Raw genomic sequence first — 22,517 nt, 5'->3', positions numbered from 1 at the left:
CAATTAGAAAACCAATTGAACCTTTTGCCACATAGGCAGTTGGCATTTGAGAACTCCAGCCTTTGATTTTTTTTTTTTTTTTTAACTTCGTTTTAATGATAAAACTTTATGTCCTTTTTTTAGTCATACAGGTACCCCCAAGTTTTATGCTTGGTCTCCTGCTTCCTTAGATTTTTTAGAGGAGAGTATATTTCATATTTTCTGAGTTTGTATGTATTAATTTTCCTATTTAGATAGAGCATTCACATCTACTTCCAGCATTACCATCAGAACAGTATCTTTTGTCCTGCACTGATTGTGACTGTGAGACAAGAGGTTCAGATGAGTGACTTGGCTAAAAGAAGACCACCAAAGGTACTTTCAGACATCACAAAGGCTAAGGGAAGAAGGATATGAAGAATATGTTATCTTCTCACTCGATTCACTGTATGCACAACCGCCTCTCGTCCAGATTGTGGCTGTGATACTTTGAGATGTTATAGTTCGGTTTGCTTGTATTCTTCCACGAGAATTTGGTTCTGCATTGTCACGGCAGGAAGGTAATCATTGGCTGGGTCTTGAATACTTGTAAGGATCTGACCTATCCCTCGGCTGATTCTCTGCCCGTAAGAGCCACTGCTGTTTTTGGCTGAGATTGTCTGACCTCTGTAGACTTGAGCCTGATGCTCACATATACCAAACTTGCTTAGCAGGATAAACACATCTCTTCGGAAAGCTTTGGTGAAAATAGCGTAAAGAAAGGGGTTGGCACAAGAATTGAGTGGGTAGAAGAGTACCAGCAAAATCTTGGAATTGGTGACAGTTATCAAAGGTTTGTTCATAATGGCAGATAAAGCATGGAAAGCGATGGGAGCCATGCACAGAAAGTCAGTGAAAATCAACACAGCCATCCGCTTGGCAATTTTGGTGTCTTTGTCCCCTGACTTGTACTGAGGGTTTCGCACAGTTACATAGATTTTTATGTAGCAGGCACAAATGATGACAAAAGCAATAATGTTACATATTAAAACAAAGACAACGTAGGCTTCAGCCACCGGTGTTTCAGTGTCCATGGGCAAGCAGATGCTGACTTTGCTATAGCTGCTGACGCCAACCAGTGGCAAAAGGGCAAGAAGAAAGCACGAGAGCCACCCTCCCAGCATGATAACCAGGGCATGCCGGAGGCGAATCTTTCGATCTGGGCGCATGGCAAAAGTGATGGCATACCAGCGCTCCAGCGTGATCACAGTCAGTGTGTACACAGAAAGTTCACTAGCAAAGACTGTGAAAAAGCCAGCTGTGTTGCAGCCAGGCCCAGTCTGCCACTCTATAGCGTGGTTATAGTACTCTGACCTGGTGTAGAGATCCACTGAAGCAATCAGGAGGAGGTATAACCCCATGCAAAAATCAGCAAAGGCCAAGTTACACATCAGAAAGCGTGGTACAGTCAGTTTATAATGGCTGGTGAGAAGGATGAAAAGGACGAAAACGTTACCTAGGATGGCCAGCAGGTTCACAAACCACACCACAATCCTCAGAAATTGATATCCCATTATATCCTCACAAGGATTAAACTCATCAGGCTCTGGAGTGCATATTACGTCTTCATTACCTCTGCAGACAGGATAGTCATAATGACTGTCAAAGGTCTGGATGTCTTCCATTTGAGGGTTCTTGAGCTCTTGGCCAAACCCAAGATTTCCTTCTCCGTGCTCTTCCAAAAAAATGTAATAATGGGAATTTTCATGAGAATTCATGAACTTGGTGTTTTTATCATACACAGTATCTGTATAGTCTGTGTATTCTTCTGCATAATCCTTGTAAAGTGGACCTCTGAGAGCTTTGACTGATCTTCTCTTACGAAAGCTGTGACTGCCACTCTGGTTACATGTCAGGTACTCCAGGATTCTGAAAGAGTAGAGGGTGAAATCACTGCTGGCATTTACAGTCCAACCAGAGTGTAGCAAGTAAAGAAAACACTTCAAAAGCAAATCACCGTGAATGAAAATGTAGCTATAAAAAGGTGATAGGATGTATTTCTGTTAACAGAACATATAGTGAACAATAAGCTTGAGCATTTCTGGGCTTTTTTTAAAACTATATTTTTCCCTTCTCTGTTGCTATTAGCTATCCCCAGTAATAATTTGGCTTGTTCAACATCCACAATCCCTTTTCCTTCTTGGGAATCTACATTCTTAGTAGGTAACAAGACTTTTATCTACTGTTTATAATTTCTTAGGTAATACACACAGTATTACTTTCCTTTTCATTTTTGCTCACAAATCAATTTCTCCCAGAACTTCCATCATTTTAATTTCTGCTCTGTATTTTCTGTGGGTGCTTTACAGCTAACTAGCAGTGTAGTGGTTGGGAATCCTATACCTCATGGTGTGATGTATCTGTATTTTTAGTTGAAAATTGTTCATACTTTTTAGTAGGAAAAAATTGCAATTTAGCATCCAATTTTTTGATCACTGTGATCCACTGTCACATAACCTTTAGCATTTCTCATTTTCAGGTGTGTAGAATTAGAGATTGCTTACAATTTGAGATTGCATACAATTCAGTCTGAGAAATTCTCATCTCTACTAATAGAAATGCAAATACTTGTTTCTTTCAGTCATTAGGTTGTGCTGGGTTCTTTCTGCACATTCTTCCTGTCCAGGTTTTGAATCTGTCCGCTCTGTTTTATTTCTGTCCTCACTTTCCCAGTTTATTGCAATTGTGAATGTTACTGCTTTGTGAGTTTATTATTGAATAATTCAAATACTTATCATAGCATATTTTTAATATACTATGCATTCCAACCACAAATACTGCAATACTGAAGACTGGGGTTGCCTTCCTTAATCAGGGACTGGTCTGGATAAGAATTCTCTAAACCTTATTAAACTTTGGAGAAATTTACAGTGGATTTGCACTCTGCAGTAAAATTTTGCTGCTTATAAAAGTCAGTCATCCTCCCTCTCTACCTCTCCCCAGCAGATGAGTCTCTGTGTTGCATCAGGACATCTATAAATGTATTTTTTTCTTTCTAAAAGCTATCCACATCTGTTCTGATGGGAGGCTGGAAATCCTGCTAAAATGGATTTTGAAATAAACGGTCTACAAGGTTATTACAGAATCATTTATTCTGAGCTTTTCAGTTAGAAAACATATGATACATGAGACTGTAACCCCTCCAAAACTTCTTTTTCCAGGCCTTGCTACAGCACATTCTGTCTTACAGCACATTACCCTTTTTTTTGCCCTTAATTCTGGGCTCAACAAAAGGAGGAGCTGTTGCAAAAGGTCCTACAAATTGTTATGACAAAAATTCTTTTTTGTCAGTTTGATATTGTAATGTCTAATTCAAAGAATGTCCTCTCTACCTAGAAAGAATGTCACGGAAGTGTCATTAGATGTAATTTTATATTAATAGTAAAACATTGTTTTCACTTACATACTTTAAAATTGAATGTAAGTTAGTGAAACTCACCCGCTCGTTTTTTTCCAGCTCTTGAAAGCACAGCAGTGACTTGGATATGATAGGTCAGCTCGCATTAGCTGAAGAAATATCTTTACAGCTGGTAATTTCTTTAAAGTCCATGTATTTTTGGCCATTAGTTCTTTAAGGCTTTCCAGTCCTTTGGCTGGAAGGTTAGCAACGGCTGTTCTGGAGACATCACTAGGTAAAGGAAGAAAAAGACCAATGTCAGAATACCCAGCAACTGGATCATAATTTTTTCAGGTTCTTGCAGTAATTTAGGAGTTTCATATAATTCTACAGCAAAAATCAAATCCAGAGGAGGTGGGGATTTCATATCACTTTGCTAGGTTCTGATATCATTCAAATTCAAGTAGGATATGATTTCCTCCTGTGATTTTCTCTGTTTTAAAGCTCTTTAATGTCTCGTAGTGCAGAATATGAATGATTAAGAAACACCAGGACTTTTAAAATTACACCTTTAAAGCCAACTAGATACAAATGCATATGCAAACACAAAGTTTTAAAAATTCTTTAAAGAAATCACATCTTCCATTGAAAGAATTATTTTTCTTTAGACCTCTTTAGACTTGTCTTAATCTATCGGGATACTTCAAAAGAAAGCATTGTAATTACTAAAACAATGTTCTTCATAAACTGAAATTAAAATCTTCTATCTCAGTCCATCCTGAAACTCTCAGAAAATTTAGTGTATGTTTGCTGCTTTCTATTTCTCTGGTACTGAGTCTACCTCAGCAGATATGTTGCACAGTTTGTGGAATAGGTGTATTTCCTTTAGAACTGCTGGGTGAATGTCATCTGGTCCTGCTAGTGTTTTCCACTCTTTTTTATTTTTTTTTTTTTGCTTTGCTTTGCTTTGTCCCCAAACCTCTTCTACTGACATTTGAAGTCAAGATGTTTTCTCAGAGTTATACTCTGTAAAGAATGAACCTGTAAAAAACGTTCTAGTGTAGGAACATTGTTTAAACACTTTCATCGTGAACACCCTAATAATAAATAATAGATAATTAAACTTTTTCTATGCATTGTTTCCCAAGAGTGCTGTTCTTATCCCTCTACAAGTCTCACCCACTGGCTGGTTTCTTGCACCTAAAAGAAAATTTTTACTGATTTAATGCTTTAAACAAATTGCTTCTAAAACACTTGGTTTTGCTCTGCCTTTTTTAAAATTTTGATATGTTTGTATTTGTTTTTAAGTTGAGTTAGAAATTGTCTCCCCTTTCTGTAAGAGGGCTTTTTTACTTCTGATAGCTTTTTTGCTATCATACATATTTGAATATGTCACAATTAGTTGATTTCAACCATATAAACCTTTTTGTTCTTCTGGAGTCTTTTTTGATAGGTAGTATATGTTTCTACCTAGCCCCTGAATTGGCTCTTAGAAGAGTCTGAATGCTGCCTGCTATAATTTTATCTTTTAAAGAATCACAGAATAGTTGAGCTTCGAGATCATCCAGTTTGACCTCACAGGGTCACCTGGAGCAGGTTGATCAGGACTGTGTCCTGTTGACTTCTCAGTATCTCCAGTTTTGGAGACTCCACAGCCTCTCTAGGCAACATGTTTCAGCATTTGACCACCCTCACAGTAAAGAAGTTTTTTCTTATGTTGAAATGGACTTTTCTGTATTTCAGTTTGTGCCTGTTGCCTCTTATCCTGTCACTGGACACCACTGAGGAGGCCCTGGCACCATGTAGTTCCCTCCCCCCCCTTCAAGTATTTATACACATTGAAGAGATTCCCTTGGCTCTTCTCCAGACTAAACATTCCCAACTTTCTCAGCCTATTCTACTATGACAGATGCTCCAGTCCCTTATTCAATTTAGTGGCCTGCTCCTTTTTGTTTTTCACTAATTTCCTCATTTTACAGAGCTCTCCTTCTGAAGCAAAACATCTTGGTAAACTAGATCTTGGACTAGATCTTACCAAGACAAGGCTGGCCTTTCAGCAACCCCCATGGGTCTCCATCAAGTCCTCATGGTGGTGGCAGCTACCTGCAGGAAGGGAACATGGTTAAATGCTGTGTGATGGGAGCTGCTAAGACTTTTTGGAAGGGAAGTGGCACCTTACAAACTCTTGGGAATTCTTTGAAGATGTTCTGGCACAAGCATATGGAGAAAGATGATCCTGGTTGTACAGTGAATTGGGATTTCTGAAAAGCCTTGACAAAATCAGATATCAAAGGCCGTTGAGATAACTAATCTGCTATGTGACAAGGGGAATGGCTCTCCTGGATTAATTTAAAAAGAGTGCGGGAATAGCCTGGGAATGGATGTTAAGTTTTCATGCCAGAGGAAGAATGGGACATGAACTGGCATCTGAATATATACTTCATTGCAGCAGAGTCCCATGGAGGCTAGGCTAGCACTGATAGTACTGAAATATTCACAAAGAGTCTGGAAAGAGAATGAGAGTAGCTGCCACAAAGCTTGTTTCTGACACAAAATAATACAAGGTAATGAAAGCTATATCTTGACTGTCTAAAGAAGCAGAAGGATCCTGCAATAATAAATGACTGAGCGGTAAAATAATTGACATGATTCAATACTGATGAATGTAAAGTGCATTTAGGAAAGAGCAGTCTTAACTGTACATGGATGACAGGGGATTTAATTTACCTAGCATTCTGGAAAGATCTTGGAGTCCTCTCTGCAAATGTCAGGTCAGTGCTATTTAGTAATGTTGAAGGGAAATATAATGCTAAGAATGTCTAGGAAAGAAATAGAAAATAGAACAGAAAAACTTCACTTTATAAATCTGACTGCATCTTAAATACTACATACAGTTTTATAAATACTGTATGCAGTTTGTAATAAGAGCACGGAAAGCTACAGCAAGGATAATTAAAATTATCACATTTTTTATATATGAAGTAATAAGGAGTAGGTAAGGACTTTTCTCTTGGGAAAAGCTAGGACTGGAAGAAGTAGTAGACTATAAACACTATGCATACTGTAAAGAAAGTGATTGGGAATGGTTATTCACTCTTGTGAGACGAGTTTTCAAACAGCTAAGAACGCAAGTCAAGAGACTTAAAAGTGAGAAAAGGTATAATCTTTTCACAAAATTGCATCATTAAATTGTGAAAGTCAGTGCCATGGTTCATTGTGCAGGCCAAATAACAAGGTAACAAGGACAATACCCCTTTGTGTTTTGGTTTTATTCACCGTTGTGTCCTGTTCCCATCAGAAATGACTGGGTCAGGAGGAACATCCTGGGGGACAAGGGCTTGTGCCTTGGAAACAGCCACAGAGAGGAGCCTCTCCGGGGCCCTGGGTGTGCAGGGGAGGGAGCTGAGGCTCCTGGAGAGCTGCAAGCAGAAGAGAGCAGCCAGCCCAGGCCTCAGGTGGTGGAAATAATTTCTCACACAGCAGAGGGGGTGTGCAAAGTCAGTGGCAACTCAAAGAGACAAAAAACCAAGTGACATTAAAAAGTCTGAAGGAAAGATCTGTTCAGTGAGAAGAAAGGGCTTGGAAGAGTTAGTTATAAGACTACGTCATTTCTGTTCTATCTTACTAAATCCTTTGAAGTCTTTGATGCGTGTGTATATGGATGTGTATTTAAGCAGTTAGGTATTGCAGTTTTTATTTTCAGAAACTCTGTTTTAAACTGGTGGGTTGGGGAGAGGATATTGGCACAGCTGCCTTAAAGTTCTAGTTGATTTAGGATTATTCCTGTTGCAGGGCTAACAATAGGTGGTTGGTCCCATCCATGGGCATATTAAGCACAATGGCTCAGAAGTTTGGAAGTTCCAAAATCCCCTGTTTGGGAAGTCCCTAAACTGCTGGTATGGTGTCTTCCACCAAGAGATCTTGTGACCTCTCTGTACTGCTGCTATTGTAAATGGAAAAGCCTCCTGGGAGTCTGGTGAATTTGTCTCTCAGCGGAAGATAACTTCTTAGTTACCCTACAAGGCCCACGCTTTGTTAGCCAGAGGAAAGTGGGATTGACAGGAATTCTTTTTTACCTTACAAATCCAGTCTTGATGATTATCTATTCAGATTCACAGTCTACTTCAAGCAGCATAGCAGCTGTCTTCAAACTAGAAAGCGTAGGATTGAAAAGTCTTTAAATAATCATTAATAATCTTCAGAGCAATGTGAGTCCAAGCAGTTGGAGTTTGCCAGACTGTAGTATCTGTGTCTGCATTCATACAGAAGACACATTTTCGTAAATGATTTCTTTGTCATTGTACGATCAGTCTTGATTTTGGGCTGCTCAGAAAAATGGGAACTGACTGCAGTTATGTCAGCCTCATTAATATCTAATAAATTGATAACTAAGATGTTGTTTAAACACAGCAGTGTTTACATTGCGCAGAAGAGCGTCTTGCTACTACTGCTAAGCTATAGCTGGCACATTTAAACAAGAGAATGGGCAAGTGGTCTGGTACACTTGTTAAGAGGATCTGTCTCGAAGTGACTATAAAAGAGGTTAGGCAGGAAATTGATAAAATGAATGATAATGAATCACAAGGACTGGATGGTTTTCACCAAAGAGTTCTAAAGCAGCTCAAGGAGGAAGTAGTTGAATTGGTAAAAGAGGTGTGTAACCTCCCACTTAGACCTGTGCAGGAAGGCAGCAAATGAGCCACCAACTACTATGATATACCTGGGGGAAGTCAGCATGTTAAAGGGCTTTTGTAAAAAATAAGTCCTGCCTTATAAACCTCTCTGAGTGTTGTGATTAAGATCTGCTGAGAGTCTCGTGGGACTTCCACAAGGCCTTTGACAAACCCCCACAAAGGTTGATATGGAAACCAGGCAGCCACAGTCCTTATGGGAGACATCAAATGTTTGGGGTTATGGTAAAGTTATAGTAAAATTCACTTCTAGGCTAGATCCAGACCAGACTTTAGCATTTAAGTAGCCATGGTCTAGAGCTCACTCATGGACTGGAAGTGGTCTGTCTGCGGTAGCATAGAGCTCTATGCTGTGGAGCGTAACAGCAACCAAAGTGCACTCAACCAATTTTAACATTGTGGCTTGTTAGCCGTTTTGTTTTTTCCTCACGTGCTTTCTTACAAATCTCATGACATTTCTAGGCTGTTGCTTACCTTACATGAAATATACATGTTAGATTGAATGTTGTAGAGACATTGGAGAGCTTCAAATGAATGTAGAAGTAAAACATAGCTTATGATTTAAGAGATGTTGTTTTCTGAATCAACTGTATATATGATACGAGTGTTAAATGGGTATTTAGCTGCTCAGATACGATTTTTTTTTTTCTGGGTTATTTTTGGTCTAATTCTTTGCTGTTTTTACGAAGTTAGAAGTTCAGAACTAGATATAAGGGATAATAGCTTTTGTTAGTAATCTTTTTTCACAGCTGGAAACACACAATTATATGAAATCTAGCAATAATGAGAATTTAAAAGACAGATAGTTGAGAAAATGAGATTGAGTGCATCATAGTACCATTGGGAATTTTTACCTAATTATATACAGATTACTGAGTACTGCAATACTACAATAGTTAAAAAAGCATAAAATATATAATAGATGGGCTTAGACTACAGATATTATTTATACCTACTGAAAGATTATTTTAAATCTGCAAATCTGCATTGTTTGATTAGCAGAATGCAGAGTGCTCCTGTTGCTCAAAGACTTGCTTGTGCCCAGTGGCAGGAACAGAATGGAACCTCCTAAGGTAGGAGCCATTCTTAGATTGGGAAATGATGCTTTAAAGAGCACTTCTGCTTTCTAAAGATAATTAATTACTCATATGTATCTTGTGCAACAGTTAGTAATGTTTTTAATTTGGACTGTATGTTTTGCAAAACCTAATTGAATAATGAGCCTGATTGTATTTTTGTTGCACTCTGTTGAACTTGTCCTCTAGGTGCATTTAGTAAATCAAACCCACTGAGTTGCTGAATCCTAGCCAAGATCTCATTTTCAGGTGAAGAGCGATGTACTGTCATTATATTGTTAAAATAGTTTTCTAAAGAGAACAGTCTATGTATACACCCACATACATCTGAATAGCCAGCAGTGACAAAGGAGTCAGAATTATTGGCATCTGTTCTCCTCTATTCAGTGATCACAACTCCCTGCTGCCTCTGCAATTGTACACTGCAAATTAAAAAAAAAAACACCTCATTTTTTAATACCTACTTACATATACCATCTAATGAGGTGATCTGAGAGCGTGGCCAAACTCACACAACATACATATAGCCAGGCACAATTCTTTGTAGTTAAATCTTTCTCATTGCTTTCCTTTAAAACCAAAATGGAAGAAAATTAGCCCATTAGGGTAGATTCAAGGTTGGTATTTCAGCCTTTAAGTTGCTGTTGCTGCTGAAATCCTGATTGGAAAAAATACTTCATAAATGTTCCTTTTTTCTTTTTTTCTTTTTTTTTTTTCCTTCATACTGCTCCTACTGTAAGCAATGCCATTCGTTGCCCCAGAAAGAGGCACATTTATCTTCTGGCAATAGTTTTCCATAGAGTTAATTTTCAAGAGGAAACAGTATTGTAAGTAGAACTTTCCTTTTGAGGAAGACCCAATGTCCACAAATTCCTGTGCCAGCTAACAACAGCTAGATGCCTGAACTAAAAATGACTTAACAAATTATTTATTAAAATAAGCCAAGTTGTTTACACTACCCAAGGGGGATATGGAAGGGCTGTATTGCTCAGACTTCTTAGCCTATTATGCAAGTTAACAAATCTCTGGTCTCTTTATAATTTTAGTCTTGATGATACAGCAGTGGGTGTGTAATAAAGCACCAATCACAAACACATTTCTCTGTCCTGTGGGAGATGATAATGGTCATTGACGTGACATAACAATAAATCGTAGGGTTCCACTCAATTTTCATTCATTTTGACTTCAGCTTTCTTAAGGTAGTGCATAGATGGGAGTTTCAGAAACGATTTTGTTCCTGTTAAAATAATTCTAGCTCCTGAAGGTCAACTGAGATCTGTTCAGGTGGAAGGTTTCTGCTATAAATTGTTGCTGGAAGATAACCTCGTTTTATAACAAACCTTTCCTACATCACAAATGCAGAATAATTCCTTGTTATCCATGTGTAACAGAAGTCCCTAAAGCTGCTATTAAAATTACATGAAAATTAAATTCAAAATTAATAATATGTTGCACCCTTCTGTACTGGTTTTGACTGACACAGAGTTAAATTTCTTCATGGTAGCTTGTATGGGGCTATGTTTTGGATTTGTGAATGAAAACAGTGCTGATGACACAGGGACGTTTTAGTTCCTGCTGAGCAGTGCTTATACAGGCCTTTTCTGCTTCTCACACCACCCCACCAGCAAGTAGTTGGGTATGCACAAGGAGTTGGAAGGGGACACAACCAGGACAGCTGACCCCAACCAGACCATATCACATCATGCTCAGCAATAATAACTGGGTGGAAGTTTGCCAGGGCTGCCATTGCTCAGGGACTGGCTGGGCATCAGTTGGTTGGTGGTGAGCAATTGTTTTTGTTGCATCACTTGTTTTTCTTGGGTTTGTTTTGTTTTTCCCCCCCTCTTTGTTGCGTTTTTTTCCCCCATCCTTTTTTTAATTATTGAATTGTCTTTATCTTAACCCATGAGTTTTCTCACTTCTACCCTTCCAATTCTCTACCCCATCCCACTGGGCGTGGGGGTGAGCAAGCAGCTTGCATGGAGCTGAGCTGCAGGCCAAGGTTAAACCAAAACACCTTCCTAAGACCTTTAGCTCAGGACTAGCAAATCAAGGGATCATGATGTGAAATACTATGACTTTTTAAATCACTGTTGATTTACTGTTGTTTACATGCTGTTTTATGCCTTCTGCCTTTGAGAAGCAATACCTCTCTCTGTAATGTTACTATAGTACCACATCTTTCTTTAATTATAAATACTGCTAGGACTATTGTTAGCCATGGGTTTATATCATTCCAATGGGAGATGGATAACTGGCTGTTTAGACTGCAAATGTAAAACACATCCTGAGATCGAGAATCAGTGGCATCTGGGCTAGCACAATGATTATAGAAGATTAGAAAAATTTCGAGTCATTTGAGAAATCTAACTTGAAAACACAGAATGAGAAGGAAGTTCTTTACAGTTTACATATACATGGCCTAGGAAGTCATCTCTAGCCCCTAAACCAAGAGGTTTCGTGTAGCTCACACACCTTAAAGCTAGTCCTTGCAGAGTGAGCTTACCTGGCAGCAATATTATAGCATATGATTACCCCACAGCCCTTTGCAGCATGTCATTACTTGTTCACCTGTCTAGTATAACAACAACACTAATGCTTTAAATTCCCACAATAATTCCCAAGAGTCAAAACCTGTGCTGCTGCAAGCTCTCACCTCCCTTACACTTAAGATCACAAGTGTTTTGTCTTCTGCCATCAAGAACCATCTTGCTACCTGTAGCTTCAGAGGGAAGATGTGCAGTGAGCTGTACAAGACCCCAAACATAACAGGAAAGTGCTCTTTGCTTTGAGACTGTGCACTTATTGTGACAAAGTAGTATCCTAATGGAAATACGGTGTCCAGGTAAAGTTACGTCAGTTGAAAAATGTCTTTATGGCCAGGAACAAAATGAGAAAGGGCTTCGCTGGTGCCATGTAGAATACTGAGAAAAAGGCCTTATTAGTGAAATACTAATAAAAAAGGCTTACTCAGCACCAACTCAGCCTCTGTTTCAGTTCTCCAACAGTGACCATCTTAGTTCAGGGATGGGTGGCCTGAGCCCTCCTGAAAGCAGAAGCAGTGAAAATGAAGGCAATCCAGCTAGCCAGGAGGAAGAGGAGCAACAGCCACCACAAAGGGTCCCCGAGCGGGAGGTTTAACAGCCCCTTTGTGAGCTTTTTCAGGTTTCCCTCCAGAACACCCTCTTCTGCTCTGCATAGATGGCCAGTTCTCCTCTTGGTTGTGGATCAGGGCCTTGACTGTGTTCTTCTTACCCAGAATGTATAACTTTTTTGAGATATGGTCAGAAAACACTGCTGTTTCAGGATCTGGCCACTCATGGCAACTGAGGTTTATCCTTCAGGTGATTCAGTGATAAGAAGAAAAAGAAAACAAGCATGTTAGTCTGTGACAGTATCTTGAGGGACACAGTGCGGTGTATTACTGCCTTTACCTATTCTTCTCGTACATGCCTGCATCCCAAGGACTTTGCAACTTCAAATGAAGAGGCCTGGACTAATTTCCTCCCTTTACAGACCCTCTGGAGAGAAGCATTGGGTGGGATGACCCACCAGCTGGCAGCCATTGTGGCCAGACTTGAGGTGAGAAGGTCATAACATCCCTATTGACCTATGTAGTCCTGCAGCAGCCTTTTGCAGAGGGAAGGGGAGTGAAAGCAGTGAGTGAAGGGGAGGAAGAGCTGGCCTGCATGTCCTTGGGAGGATGACATTGCTGCTTCCCAACTCCCTCTTTCTGAGCTGCTCCGAAATGGGGTAGCTGCTGCATCAGGTGTCACTGGGAAAGTGAGGATGACTTTAGGAAACAGACAGTTACCCCAGTGTGACAGGAGCATTTTGGCATGATTTGCTGTTGAAATGACTGAGTGTTATGGACTCCTCCAATGTCACTTAAGGTGTCTGCTTCAGAAGTATGACTCCATGAATGGTCTGTGCCTCTCCCCTCAAGCTGGTGAAAGGAGAACCTGATACTCCCCAGAGCTGATCTTGGACCCTGTTCCAAAGACTCTGATAATAACTTCAGTAGACCTTGTGGTAGTGATGTGGAGGAATGATGTGGCCTTGAAAGATGGAGTCTCAGCCAGATCTTCCTCTTCACCCCACAAAACAAAGTAATTTAGATGACTGAGCCGAAGACAAGCTACTATTCACACACAGGCCTTGCAATGCATGTAACTTGAGATGCAGGGGACAGAGAGAACCAGGGATTTGATGATGACCTTGCCATCAAAGGTCTGTTGCAGCTTTGCACAGCAGGGACACAACTCTTTGCGTAAAGTGGTTATGACCAATACAACTTCTACGTTGCTGGTAGCCAGCCTGATTTTCTGGAGTTGGAAAGATTCTGGGAGAAAAATAATGTCTTCTGCACCTTCTTGTTATTGTAGCTAGATACTAGGATTCCTTCCGTGAACAGTACACCATTATTCTGATATAAATGCTGTTTTTCTGAACAGCAGAAACTAAATCTGATTCTTACATGGAGTGAGCACTGCTGGCACCATCTGGTTTTGCAGTGGAGGAAGGAATCCCACTTTCAACACTTCAGTTCTCCCTGTGATCAGTCCTATGCACTGTTACATGCTAGATGATTTGAGTCAGGGTATATGATTCTTCTTAAAGTTTTTTGTTTCATTCTGTATTGCTATTCCTAATTTTAGTGAAGGTTCTTTGGAGGACTATAAGATCAGACTGGAAGCCACATTACATGAGAAAGAAGAAAGGACAGCACCAGAAGGAACTTTATTCTGTCTAAAATTATTTTTTCATCTCTGTTTCAATTTCCTTTACACGTGTGCTACCAGCATCCTTAGTTTGTATTACAATTACACTACAATTGTACAGTCATAGGACAGATTGTAATACAGTGTCTTTCAGAAGAAAAATTGGTAGGATCAGTATTTCTAATGTAAGATGCAAGCATTTCTTAAATCAGTTCCCTAAAGCACAGCTTTTATTGCTGATATTCTTTTTGTAAACATGCCATTCCCATCCCTGCTGCTCTGCTGCTAATAACGGTTGGAAAGAAAGTGCACCCTAAAATAGTATTACTTTTAAAGCTTTCTCTACTTTATTTTCTTCTACTCACAGTAGAGTTGGCCCACTGTTCACTCCCAGAAATGCATCATCATTGATAACTTCCAGGTATTTGTTCTTGTGCAGATAGCTGCAGAAACAAACAAAACACAGTGATTTGGAAATAGTTATCCATAGGTTAAAGACGACGATCTTCAGTTTACTTGCCTGAACAGATTTATAAAAGCAATATGGATAAGGGCCATCCTGTCCCAACAACATATTGAAGCATAATCAGTTACTTCATTTTCTGTGTACCCAAGGAACAAAATAAGGGCTTGCTGTTTTGAAAATAAATTTCTCAGCAAATAATAAATAAATTAGCAAAATACATTATCTTTGCTCCAAATTCTTTTTCTCTCTGTCATGCACATAAAGATGCATACACACTGTATCTTCAGGTAAATATGTGTGAGGATAAGGTGAAACAGATTGTTTTGCTTTCATCAGAATGAGGTATGGGGAATTACATGATACTTACAGGAACACATCATGAACAAACATAAAAACAATTCCCTCCTTGAGTTCAATAATAAAAGTTCTAAATGCTTTAAAATCTTCATAGCCAAGTAGAGGCTCCTACATACAGGTCAACAGTTAAGAAGTTTTGTTATAAGAAGAGCAAGAGAGGGAGTGAGAAGGAGGATAAATCTGAAGGAAAAAATAATATAAAACTTACGTAAACAAAAAAATTTAAAAATTCTAAAGTCTTGGGAGAACCTTGAACACTTTCCTGAAATATGGATTGTTGCAAATTTCTCCTATCATTACATGATTGATGTAATCAAGGACCAACATTAATTCCCATCACTCTGGAAACTGACATATATGAAAGTGTGGATTCAGGAAGTAGGGAAGTTACAGAGTTGAGTTAAAGGTGCGTGATTAAAGACAGGCAGTGCAAGGCTACTGAACACTCTTTAAGTATTAACATGACCCAACTGGAACTATCAATGTTAAATTCAGTTCTGTGGTTTTAGTTTTAAAATAAATGATCTAGAATGAATCTTGATTTTTTTTTTTTTTTTTTTGTAGCTGGATTCCTGTTTACCATGGTCTGCAGCTGTTGTTTGAGAAACTTATAAATACATGAATTATTATTGCAGGTTGTTCAGTCAAATTGCTTTAGAGAGACTATGCATTTCTGTCCAAGACTCTTGTTCTCAATGGCCTAATAGAATTTATGGTTTTTGTGGAAAGACTTGGGAGAAATAATCGGCTTCAGTAGTTCCACAATTGCAGATGTACAAAGAGCTTAAATTAAAAAAACCTGCAGGAGCAGAAGAAACACAAGTATCCAGCTTTTCTGCCAGTGTCACAGTGGATGTATGGCACTGAGCACATTTTCTGACATTCTGTGAGGAGCAGATATACACAGAATGTGATGAAATGGAAAAATAAGCATTATTTTTATGCATGCAGTGCCAGCTTGTGTGTATTAGTTGGGTCTATTTGACGCAGAGTTAGTTTAAAAATGTGGTTTTGGAACAATTGCCCAGCTAAAAAGTACTTAAACATAACAGGTATGTTAACTTCCTTGACGAGGTGGTTCCTCCTGGTTAGCCAGTAGGGAGAAGGATGAGGACTGTGGTTATAAGCAGCTGGATCTCCTAAACACATAGACAGGAGTATGCTGAATTAGCTGAGCAATGAAAAGAGACTGAAGATTCGGTTGTGATATATACATATGTACATATATATGTGTGGGTGTATGTATATGTATACAAGGATACTACTGTGATAATTCTTTCCCTAAGCCTGCAATTAAACCCTAGGTGGTGTTTTTACTTAGTTCAATCAACTTCTGTCACAAAGTTTACAAGAGAAACAGCTTGCAGGCATCAAACCTAGTCATGCCTTTTAACTTAATTTAAATGGAAATTGAAATCTTGTGGTGAGATTAAGACTCATTTACCAAATATAGTAGTCCCTGGAGGAGGAAGGAGGACCATCTAGCTCTCTTGGCTGAGGGGGCACTACATAAGCAAGGAGACAAAACTGTCCAAGCATTTTGTTTCTGTATTATGATGAGAAGGATCCTCTGACAGAAGTTTGAACCAAGGCAGCAAAGGAGATGGGACAGCTGCAGGACTGTGCTTCAGGACAGAAATGCAATGCAACCCATTAAGGAGGAGAACACAGAAAATTGCCACGGAAAGTTGTCAAGGTATGTTCCCCTTGATGAAATGATGGCAAAATGATCAATGCTATAAAGGCCCTGAAGGACCATGGTGCCTAGGCAGAAGAGACTTGTAGCACCTGTAACTATCCCATTTATAAATTTTATTAATTTCTGTATAGTGGAAAAGGTAAAGTCTAATGGCCCCCGTAGCAAACCACAGATTAAAGCATGAGGCTGCAGTCTAGGAGCAACAACAGGGTCCATACACTGCAATATTATAGGTAGTTCAGGTCCAGCAGAAGCAAGAACAGGAACTCATAGTGACATAAGTATGAAAACAGTGGGTGACCCAGGCCCAACAACTACAAGCATCAGGATTGCTTGACATTTCACCAACAAGGGCGCAGGGCTGGTGGAGGCCTTGTAATGCAAGAAGGAAAATAAAGATGACTGCAGATGATGAGTGTATAGCATTGCTCAAGAGAAGATGATGTAGTCCTCAGTTGAACTAAGGGACTGAAACTTTGCAAGGATTGCAGACAGACTAGACTACCTTATGGAGGTCGTGTTTCACAGGGTAGACAAAAGCAGAGATGATGAGGTCATCATCAGAAGAAATGGAAGAAAACCAACAATATTGCCCAAGTGAAGTCAGGTCACATTGCTCAGAATTTAAACATAATTATCTTAAAAAGAGGAATTTCATAAAATTTCAGAGTGCAGCTGGCACAGAAATGATAAGATGCCCAGGCCAGTCCTATTAAGGAAATTAAATGAAAGGAGAAAGAATTTGATACTACTGATGCAGATAGTAATACCTTAAGCAGAGAGGGATGTTTGGTACTATAACTGTTATAAACATTTTAAAGCTAGCTTGTGATGTAGCTAGGAAGGCAAAAAATACAATAGAAAGGTTGTCACAACAGATTTCAGAGGGTGTCCATGAAGTTGCTGTGAGCTGTGCCCATTGTGCCAGTTAGTGGCAAAGATACAAAGGTCAGACCTTTTGTAATTGTTAAGTTCTGCAACAAAAACACTATTTGAGGTGGTGGCTGTGGAGGTAATTGAATTGACTCAGAAAAGTGCAAAAGGCCACTATTTTATCTTTGTGCTGGAAGAATCTTTCAAATTCAGATCACTGAAGTAGGGCTTAGCTGTAAAATTGTTCCTTGGTGTAGAAAAAAATCAAGTAAAGATTTTAATCCTGTCCTGATTGAAGTCATTGGCAAATTTGCCATAACATTCACTGGATATAAGCTCGTATTCATTGCCATAGTGAGAAATGAGAAATAAATGCACCTCAGCTGAGTTACACAACACAAAGTCTTAGGGAGCCAAGCCAGAGTAACACTTCTGGCATGTTATTCATTGGACATTACCCATGCCTAAAGCCTTGTTTCTTACAGAGGAAAATAGCTTACTTCATCTTCTCAGCTATTGTTGTTTGAAATAAGCTTTCATTCTTTAGAAGTAGATGGCATTCTAATATCACCTCACATTTGTCTTAGAATTCTGAGAACTGATTTTTGTATTCTGTAAATGATAATCTAGTCACTTTTGTTGTGAGCTTTTCAGTTTGCAAATTTCCTCATGATTTTCCCTGCAAATCTAATACAAAAATTAAAACCAGAACAAGAGCTAAGAATTAATCCAAGATTTCAACATCTTGGTTGTAGTTTTGAAGGACACAAAAACCTGCCTGACCTAGTAAAACCTGTCTGCTTTAGTACCTAGGCATTATTATATAGCCAGATAAGTGCTTGTCCAATTTTGAAATATTTTCCCCTGATATTTGAACACCATAGTGTGTTCATAAACCTGAAATATAATAGTTTATATATGCGTTAAAAATCTTCAAACTTACAAATAGAAACAGCCAGCTAGGGACTTTGGGGAAGTTCATAACATCTGCTACCAAGGAGGGGCTGCAGTTTTAGCTGCCAGTTTTCACATAGATGAGTCAGGCCCATCAAAATGTAAAATTTCCTGATGCTAATTGATTTCATTTGTTTAAGCCCTTTTAACTTGATAGGTACCTCTTTTAAATGGAAAGAATAAGACTTTGGTAAATATATACTTTGACAAAGAAATTTTATGTGTAGCCAGTATAGCTCCTTCTGAGAGTATTTTTAATCCTGTTGTTAATGACAGCTAAATGATATAGAATGTAATTTAAAAACACTGCAGAAAGAACACCACAACAGTGGTACCCATGTGTCTAAACAAATGTTGGAAGTCTTAGAAATCACATGGGTGAAGTAGAATATCTATCATCAGTCGGGACACTAGAATAATAGTCATTTTGGAAAGCTGGGGGAAGGCAATCAGATAGACATGAATACCACAGTGCAAAGTATGCAGGAAACTGGAGTAGTAAATGCTGAATCTGCACCAGGATATGCTGGTGGTTTCACAGTGCTATTATAAGTAAAGGAAGGCTATTTTTTTCTTTTTTTAATCAAATCAGATCAGTAAACTCACTATGCTAGTAACTAATACAGAGTATCTATGGACTGAAGATCAAGGGGTATGTGGGGAAAATAGTGCATTAAGTGTCACCCCCACCAAAAAATAACATGACTGCAGTATGCTGAGCAGGATCTTCTGAGGACGTGAAACAGTAAAAAGGCATTTCAGCTGCTAGGTAAAACAGGACAATGTCATGTCAGGGCATGACAGAGATACTGAGTATTCAGGCATCATCGATGCATGCTTCATAAAGCAACAGGTTAGAGAGTCCACATGAGGAAAAGCAACTTTTGATCTCTGCTTGAATGGCATGCATGCTCTGTTTCAAAATGTTATAAAGTCTGTTTTATAAGAGCAACCACCAGGTACCAATATTCACCAACTCTATAGGACCAAAAAAGCCAAAAAGTACACCACAGCTGTAGTCTTCAGAAAGGAGACAATATACATATATATGAGAAAACTTCCGTAAAAATAAACAAAAGCGTGAAAGTTAAATTTTTGAGGGCATTCTTGGAGCTCTTTAGGGACACCATTTTGGAGATATGGAGCAAATGTGAAAAGCATGAGATAGCAAAAGAAAAACAAAATCCTGAATATTCAAAATCTTCAACTGAGATGAAAAACTGAAAAATGCTGAAAGGTCTAAGACATTTTTACAAAATATTTTTACCAAAAGTGTATTTTCTTCTAGGTGTAAAGGATATGAATGAAAAATGCTGACCAGCTACTTCAACTAACATATAGTTCCACATACCTTTCTTTTTTTCAGTGTAGAATATTGCTATTTGTCTTCTTCCATAGTCCAAGGTCATTCATGCCATCCCCCATATTGTAGCTGGACACACCTTTCTCGGTATTTTTTGTTTTAAACTGGATTATTTCACTGACAAGGTTTTAGTGCAGTCCCTCAACCCAATTTTATCAGCACAGGGAGTGATGGAATAAGAATGAACAGCCAGATTAGGGAAAAAGGGTTTTGCAAAATTTTCTTTCAAAGGATCACTTAGTTAAAAACCAAGTTACCAAAGTTCCTAGTTGGAATGCATTACTTGCTTATGGAATTTTGTATTATTTGATAGTATCTGCTTGCTTGCTTTCAGCTTCTGATTTTAAAATGAGGCAGCAGAGTTTAACAAACAAGGTGAAAAATAATATGTTGGCCACACATCTAAGTATCACCACTACAGTATTAAATGAGCCCTGGACATGTAACATGTTAATGTATCTATGTTGTATTATGAAATTAAGGTTAAAGAGAGGGAGAACAGGCAAAAGAGATGCTTTGGTAAATGAACAGTATTAAGGATTCTTCATATGTTTTTTCTACAGCATTGTTTATCTTGACTCTGAGCTAACACAGGCATTATAAGTGATCCCTCAGAGTGTATACCAAAGTAAATATATTCTTTTGGAGTTTATTTCTGTAATTAGATTTTGAGATTGCACACTTTCCATTTCAGTAATTTAGACAGCTCTGTAAAAGCTCATCACAAATATATTTTGCCATTCACTGGCATACATTTTAAAAAAATCTTTCCTCACCAATTTCCTTAGAGAAATAAATATTGGTGCAGGAACACCACTTTGCAGAAGTCTTCAGGAGTGACACAGTTCATGGACCTTAATGATGTGTTAGAACGAGGGATTCAAGTTTCAGATGAACGCTGTTCAGTATAAGTGTCATTCGGCCCTTCATTCCTGGTTCTTTACTTCCCTGCCTTTATAAAACATATACAGCAATATTGTGGTTTGCTATAAAACACAGATTCTTGTTGGATGAGAAGAATTATTAGGTAGTGCCATTATTCAGTATGATAACGGAAAGCATTTATGTATGATTCAACACCTAGATCTGCATTGATTGTTTTGACCTCCTTGAACTACATAGGTCTTTTAATACTGCAAGAGTGGTAGAAAGGCACACTGCATGGTAGAAGGTAGCCTCTGAGATTCCCAAAATGTCTTCTGATTTGTGAATGGAACATGAAGTCTTTGAATGATTTGTCAAAAATGAATTATTGTTTTTGACTGGTTTCGTTTTTAACTTGTTTTCCTCCTCGAGGTCATCATTCAAAACCCATTAAAATTTCTTTCCTTCACTCATTTTATCTTAGTTTCTTTTTGCTCCTTCCTAGTTTCATCATGTCCAAAGGACCTTGGATCAGACCCAGAGGAAAACAGGTACTTTCTTTGCTGTACAATGGTAGATAAACAGGAGTTCAAATTAGAAATGTCAGAATACAGAAAATGAAATGTTTGTCTTTTGCATTAACTTAATGCTGCTGCTAGAAACAACGAATCTCCAAGCTCGCAATTAGGAAAATTATACTTTATCTTGACATATGGTAACCAAACTACTTCAGAAAATTAGTTTAGAAATTTCAGTGCAGATTATCAAATAGATAAAGGCTTTACCACTGATGTTCAGCTCCTTAGTTTGCCTTGTAAATCTGGAGTGGTGCTTTGCTCCAAGTAAATGTCATATGATTTAATTAGGAGAAAACTGTTTGTTGTAATAGCTCATTTTTACTGCTGGTAGATAAAGCCCTGAAAGTAAGCCTGGGTTTAGTTTTGGGTTTTTGTTTTGTTTTTTTTTTTTTTTTTTTAATTTGCTTAACTACTGCATCATAGCCAGTTTCTAGAAAGATTTCACTTAGAATCATAGAATCATGGAATATCAGGTTGGAAAGGACCTGTAAGGATCATCAAGTCCAACTCCCAGCTCCTCACAGGACTACCTGAAACTAAACCATGTGACTAAGAGCATCATCCATATGCTCCTTGAACTCTGACAGGCTTGGTGCCATGACCGCTTCCCTGGGAAGCCTGTTTCAGTGACCAACCACCCTCTCAGTGAAGAACCTTCTCCTAATGTCCAATCTGAACTTCACCCGATGCAGCTTCATTGCATTCTCTCATGTCCTATGGCTGGTCACCAGAGAGAGGAGATCAGCACCTCCCCCTCCTCTGCCCCCCTTGAGGAAGTTGTAGACTGTGATGAGGTCACCCCTCAGCCTTCTCCAAGCTGAACAAACCAAGTGATCTCAGCTGCTCCTTGTAAGTCTTGCCTTTGAGGCCTTTCACCATCTTGGTCGCCCTCCTCTGAACACACTGTAATAGTTTGATGTCTTTCTTAAGTTGCACCCAAAGCTGCATGCAGTACTCGAGGTGGGGCTGCACCAGTGCAGCTTAGAGTGGGACAATCACCTCCCTCGACGGGCTATCTATGATGTGCTTGATGCACCTCAGGACACGGTTGGCCTTTTTGGCTGCCAGGGCACACTGGTGACTCGTAATCAACTTGCCATCAACCCAAGCCCCCAGATCTCTTTCTGTGGGGCTGCTCTTCAGCCTCTCATCCTCCAATTTGTATGTATAACCAGGATTACCCTGTCCCAGGTGGAGAACCCAGCACTTGCTCTTGTTAAATTTCATATGGTCGGTGATTGTCCAGCTCTCGAGTCTATCCAGATCTCTCTGTAAGGCCCTCCACGCTTGAGGCTTTAAAGAATACTGAAATACCTTTAAAGAACACTAATTACAAACTTCTTCTGAAAGTAAGCAAGCAGTATTTGCAGACTACCATGTCTTTTCTGTTTCTCTACGTCCACTCAGCCCAATAAAGAAAATGGTTAGGACTCCGGATCTTCTAAAACTACATTTTCACTTTATTCTTTAATAATAAGGAAAATTCCAAAGAGGCCAGAAGCAATTGCACTGGCACACTA

At 38.9% G+C, this 22,517-nt stretch overlaps 1 protein-coding gene across 3 annotated transcripts in view; it reads right to left on the bottom strand.

Annotated features, from left to right (window-relative positions):
• Positions 1 to 297: 297 nt before the first annotated feature.
• TSHR (thyroid stimulating hormone receptor) overlaps positions 298 to 22,517 on the bottom strand; it is a 68,570-nt gene continuing 46,350 nt past the window's right edge. For all 3 annotated transcript variants that reach the window (XM_074824862.1, XM_074824863.1, XM_074824864.1), the window contains 3 exons: positions 14,209 to 14,286; positions 3,458 to 3,646; positions 298 to 1,887 (listed from right to left, as the gene is read on the bottom strand). In XM_074824862.1, coding sequence (XP_074680963.1) covers positions 477 to 1,887; positions 3,458 to 3,646; positions 14,209 to 14,286 — 1,678 coding nt within the window. In that variant the 3' untranslated portion in view covers positions 298 to 476. The remainder of the gene's footprint in view (positions 1,888 to 3,457; positions 3,647 to 14,208; positions 14,287 to 22,517) is intronic.

Source organism: Strix aluco, chromosome 4, assembly GCF_031877795.1.
Source record: "Strix aluco isolate bStrAlu1 chromosome 4, bStrAlu1.hap1, whole genome shotgun sequence".
Taxonomy (NCBI): Eukaryota; Metazoa; Chordata; class Aves; order Strigiformes; family Strigidae; genus Strix; species Strix aluco.
Note: the sequence above shows the minus strand (reverse complement) of the source record. Positions and strands in the feature narration are given on the sequence as shown.